Raw genomic sequence first — 4,528 nt, 5'->3', positions numbered from 1 at the left:
TTGCCATCGTTGTCTCTCTATCCACGACAACGGGCGTTCCGGCTGTCAGGTCACTACATGGACGCCCCGACAAGCCACGGTGAGCTAGTAGACGTTGCCCATTTTAGCCCGGCCGTTGTGGCCAGCCATGCCATGATGACAGAACCCGCTACCGACGCGAGCAGATGCACATACCTACCTAGGTACATACGGTGTGCGTGCTGTGGACACACGGACATGAAGACGGCCCAATGGATTTCTCGGCTGGCAGAGACTGAAATGTTTCAAGCTCGCTTCGTCGTGCCCCTAGGTTGATCCTCCACGTGTGGAGAGCGGCGTGCTGGCCTCTGGCCGCCATCTCTCCCCAATTTCGGGTCTGGCAGGATCCGCGCCTTGTGATAGATGGCGGCGGGCCCACGGGTCACCGCCAGACTCTGTGCCTCAGGCATAAAGATTGGGCCCAGGTGCGGCGGGAAATCCCAAAAGCCAATCTCGCGGCAAAGAGATATATGCTTAAGCACCCATGCCGCCGTGGGCTCACGGGCTCACGGGCTCCCACCCCGTCTCGAGTCGGCGACACGAAGCGGAGCTCTCCTGGGGTAGCGATCGTCGGAGATCCTGGACAGATGGAAAATCTCTATCGTTCGTTGGTGTGGGCGTTTACTACCTAGTAAATCAGTCTGATGAGGAACCCGCCCCGATTCTTGCGCCAGAGAGGCGGGCTCGGGATCTGAGCGTCGAATGTTAGTGCGGCTCTGGGGTCAACGCATGGGATGAGTGGGGAACGTCGCTTACAGCTGGGTGGGGCTACTGGAGGAAAGCCGCATGTTGTTCTCGACATATTGGTTGCGCCCTGAACTTTTGGTGTGGGTCCCCTGGACATCTCTGACGAAGGCGAGACGACGTGGGTTTCTTTTGCTGCGGGTCGCTTCGCTGGAGGCCTTTTTAGGGAAGGCAGACCGGTTGGCTGACGAACAAAATGGAAGAAAATTGGAGATTTTCAAGAGCTCGCTTCGGTGCCGCGGACCCCTCGACACAGGGCCCTGGCCTGCAGCGTCGTTTGTTGGGATAATGCTTCCGAAAAAAAAAGAATTCCCAGCAATCGAGAACGGACCTCGTGACCATTATTGGACGGAGAAATTCCAGACCGTGACCGCCCCCTTACCGTCATTTTGGACGAACTGGCGCTGGGGGGCCAAGCCAATACTTCCTCGAAATATGCACAGGAAAGAAACTCGAGACGGGAGAGACCGCGACTCCACCGGGCGGCGTCTCCTAGACGACGAACACAACGTCGACGACAGCGATACTCCTTTCCTCGAGATCGTATGGTTGCGTGGCGGACCGGGAGGCCGGGAGTTGCAACGCGGGAAAACCAGGTCTGGTCCTGGCGGCAATCATTGTCAGTGTCACCTGGGACGGGGGCGCTCTGGACATGGGATTCTTGCCCTTCCTCGGCTCGCCCCTTTTCCTGACCCGAGCTCCACTGATCTTCTGCAACATTATCAGCAAAGTGTGGCCTGAGCTTCGAGGCTCCTGACAAAGTGATGCCCCGACCGGGGCCACGACACCCTCCGTCGGAGTTTTGCCGTTTCAATCCTTTGTTTTCCTGCGGCCCCTGTCAACGATGATCCGGGCTATTTTCATGCCGAAAGGGGCTCTCGGATCTTCACAATGCATTGCAATATGGTTTTTGACGGGCATATAGAAACGATCGACGCATTCTTTTTTCCCCGTCGCGATATTACCATGTTGTCTGCACTCAATGGAGCGGGGCCTATGGGTATGGGAACGGTGGGGATGGTATGGTCATTCATAGCTGTCTAGCATTGTCGCATAACAGCGATAACCGCCCACTACGGCATCAGATCCGCTGCCCCTCGGCAGGTGCCACCAGGATGACTGGCTGTCTATGCGCCGTCCTCTGACGCCGAAGCTGGCTCTTCAATGGGAGGTGGGCTTGATCTGGATGTGTTAAGGCGTTCGTTGCCCAGAATTACTTTTTACAGCAGCCTCGCATGTCAGTGAAGCTTCCCGGTCATGGTGAGGGACAGGGAGATGATCGGAACAGACTTACACCGATCGTACAGAAAATAGCTTGTAACAAGCAGCAAGGGCACGCCGACCACAGCACCTGTGTAGCTCCACCGCGCTCGTTTATACTCCTTTGAAGCCGTGTCGGCCCCGACCCTTGCAGAGGGCCGGGTTGGAGTCTGGGCAGGGGATTTAGGAGGCCTTGCCGCCGCCGCGTGTTGAGAGGTGGTTGCCGTCTGGATAGTAGCAGCCCGCATGGGCGCGGCAGCGGCCCCGGCCACTGTTGACGGCCCCGGCTTTGCCACAGGCGGAACGGATGTCGGGCCCGCAGCCTTCACTTTCGGTTGGGCCGCGGCTTCGGTCTTGACGGGGCCGGGGCTAGGCTGCGGGGTCTTTTTCACGGGCGCCGCCGCAGATACGCTGGTCTGGACAGGTGCCGTCCTCGCGGGGCCAGGGCCGGCTGCCTTCTTCGCTGGGACCGGGGTCGGCACGGCGGCCTTTGTGGAGTCGGCCTGCTTCGCCTTCTTCGGCGTGGCGGCTGTCTTTTTCTTGGTCGCCGTGGTGGCCGTGGTAGCCGTGGTGGTCGTGGTGGCGTGACGGAGGCACTGAACCCGGATCGGTGCGTGGCCGGCACGGGCTCCAGCACCGGCCAGCAGGCACCGCCTCATTATGGCGGGTGCCCAAATCCTGTGTGGTAACATCTCAAGGGAGGGTAGCCTCTTGCTAGCTGTGAGTACAGTCGAAGAAATCAATCGGCGTCGAATCACGCAGCCCAATTCGGACGGTTTGTATTTTGTTTTGCAAATGATGAGAAAAGAGAGGACACAGGAAACACGGGGAAAAAGTTTTCATGCTCACCCGCTACCACCCAAGCCCGGTTGAACCGTGGAAAGCAGTCACTCAATCCCATGCGCTAACAGTCACACATACTCCCACCAAACTTTTGACCTGTGTCGTGCCTTCCTCACGCGTCGTCGTGATCCCACGAAATTGCACTTTATGCGCAGTTTAGTGGGGCGTTTTATCGCGACCTCACCCCGCACTGTCTTTGTGGTTGGGTCTGATGTTATTCCCGGAATGACGTGTGATTGATGCTAGTACGTCATCCTGGCAAGTGCATCTTTGCATGCGTGTTTAGTCTGGCCTAAAACTAACCTCGCCACTTGGATATAGACACCTACCTACCTGGTAATTATAAAGATAGATCAACCAAAGACTAGCCACTATCAAATTCCTATCAGCAAGAAACATGGCTGCCAAAAGTGTCCTGATCCTCGGAGGAAGTCAGTCAACACCCCACGATACAGTCCACAAAATCCACAAGCCAGATGTACCTAACAAAGCTCCTCAGATGGCAAGATCTCGAGGCTCCTGACCCCGATGTTACTAGGTAAAGGCTGGAAAGTTACCAGCGTCATCAGAGACCCGGACCAGCAGCAGGCCATCAGGGCCGACGCCCCCGCCTCGGGCACGCTCGACGTCCTCATCCGCAGTCTCGAGGCGGTCCGGAGTGAGGCCGATGCACGCGCCATCATCCAGGAGTCGAACCCGGACTACGTCGTCTGGTCCGCTGGGTGCGCGAATCCCCGGCTCATGCTTGCTTGATTGTGTGTCCGCGTCTTCAAGTGAACAACTCAACTAATGACGAGGGGCTGCTTGCGCGACTACAGAGCCGGCGGCAAGGGCGCCCCGGAGCGCACCTTCGCCATCGACCGGGACGCCGCCATCCATTTCATCAAGGCGTAAGCACACATACACAAACTCACACTCACACTCACACCTACAGCATCACAACACTCCCTAACCCATGCCCAACACAGCTCCGCCGCGACCCCCTCCGTCAAGCGCTTCGTCATGGTATCCCACCTCGGCTCGCGGCGTCGCAAGCCTGCCTGGTGGTCTGACGCCGACTGGGACGCCTGCCGGCACCTGGCCGAGGCCGTCCTGCCGCGCTACTACCAGGCCAAGCTCGCGGCCGACGAGGTACTACACCGCGAGGGCCGCACGGGGCGGCCCGACTTTGTCGCCGTGTGCCTGCGCCCGGGGACCCTGACGGATGGCCCGGCCGGGCCCGTCGACCTGGGAAGGACGGCGGCGGGGACCGGCAAGGTGAGCCGCGCCAGCGTCGCCGAGGTCGCGGCGGCGCTGCTGGAGCTCGACGACGAGCGGGCCGCCGGGGTGCGGAACAGCTGGCTGGACCTGTTGGACGGGGGCGAGGACGTCCAGGGTGCGGTGGCCCGTGTCGCGAGGGAGCGTGTGGATGCTGCGCCGGGTGAGCCGGTGTTTGAGGAGGAGTAGCGAGTGGTATGTAGAGGGGAAGAGTTGTTGCTTTTGGCTACATGGATGGTTCGTTACGATGTACGGTCGAACAATGAAAATATGCTCCTGGCAGAGAGAAGCCCGAAACGCGCAAAAATGCATCGACCCGGTGCCCAAACATGGGATAAAACAAAAATAGTTGGGTATTCGGCTAATAGTTATATGCAGGTATAGATACACATGCTATGCAAAAAAA

The 4,528-nt window shown here is 58.7% G+C and overlaps 3 protein-coding genes across 3 annotated transcripts; 1 reads left to right on the top strand and 2 right to left on the bottom strand.

The window, feature by feature from the left end:
* Positions 1–898: 898 nt before the first annotated feature.
* GGTG_14147 (hypothetical protein) lies at positions 899–1,690 on the bottom strand. The gene is made up of 2 exons (XM_009232075.1): positions 1,094–1,690; positions 899–920 (listed from the first exon to the last, which is right to left on the bottom strand). The coding sequence occupies exon 1, from the start codon at positions 1,480–1,482 to the stop codon at positions 1,255–1,257; it is 228 nt and encodes a 75-aa protein (XP_009230339.1). The 5' UTR covers positions 1,483–1,690; the 3' UTR covers positions 899–920; positions 1,094–1,254.
* Positions 1,691–1,889: 199 nt separating this feature from the next.
* Positions 1,890–2,681, bottom strand: GGTG_14146 (hypothetical protein; the record flags this gene model as incomplete). Its single annotated transcript, XM_009232074.1, has 2 exons — positions 1,890–1,978; positions 2,057–2,681. 2 exons carry the CDS (start codon positions 2,679–2,681, stop codon positions 1,890–1,892), a joined length of 714 nt encoding a protein of 237 aa, XP_009230338.1.
* Positions 2,682–3,128: 447 nt separating this feature from the next.
* Positions 3,129–4,528, top strand: GGTG_14145 (NAD dependent epimerase/dehydratase). The gene is made up of 4 exons (XM_009232073.1): positions 3,129–3,296; positions 3,365–3,587; positions 3,684–3,755; positions 3,834–4,528. The coding sequence occupies exons 1-4, from the start codon at positions 3,263–3,265 to the stop codon at positions 4,309–4,311; spliced, it is 807 nt and encodes a 268-aa protein (XP_009230337.1). The 5' UTR covers positions 3,129–3,262; the 3' UTR covers positions 4,312–4,528.

This window comes from Gaeumannomyces tritici, assembly GCF_000145635.1.
Source record: "Gaeumannomyces tritici R3-111a-1 unplaced genomic scaffold supercont2.154, whole genome shotgun sequence".
In the NCBI taxonomy this organism is placed as follows: Eukaryota; Fungi; Ascomycota; class Sordariomycetes; order Magnaporthales; family Magnaporthaceae; genus Gaeumannomyces; species Gaeumannomyces tritici.
This window is presented reverse-complemented; position numbering and strand designations above follow the sequence as displayed.

Excerpts from the sequence above, each read along its gene's own strand:
- GGTG_14145 (XM_009232073.1), top strand. The coding sequence starts at position 3,263 with ATGGCTGCCAAAAGTGTCCTGATCCTCGGAGGAA. Across the intron at positions 3,297-3,364 it reads TGTCCTGATCCTCGGAGGAA|ATGGCAAGATCTCGAGGCTC; the intron begins GTCAGTCAACAC and ends AAAGCTCCTCAG. Across the intron at positions 3,588-3,683 it reads TACGTCGTCTGGTCCGCTGG|AGCCGGCGGCAAGGGCGCCC; the intron begins GTGCGCGAATCC and ends GCGCGACTACAG.
- GGTG_14147 (XM_009232075.1), bottom strand. The coding sequence starts at position 1,482 with ATGTTGCAGAAGATCAGTGGAGCTCGGGTCAGGAAAAGGGGCGAGCCG.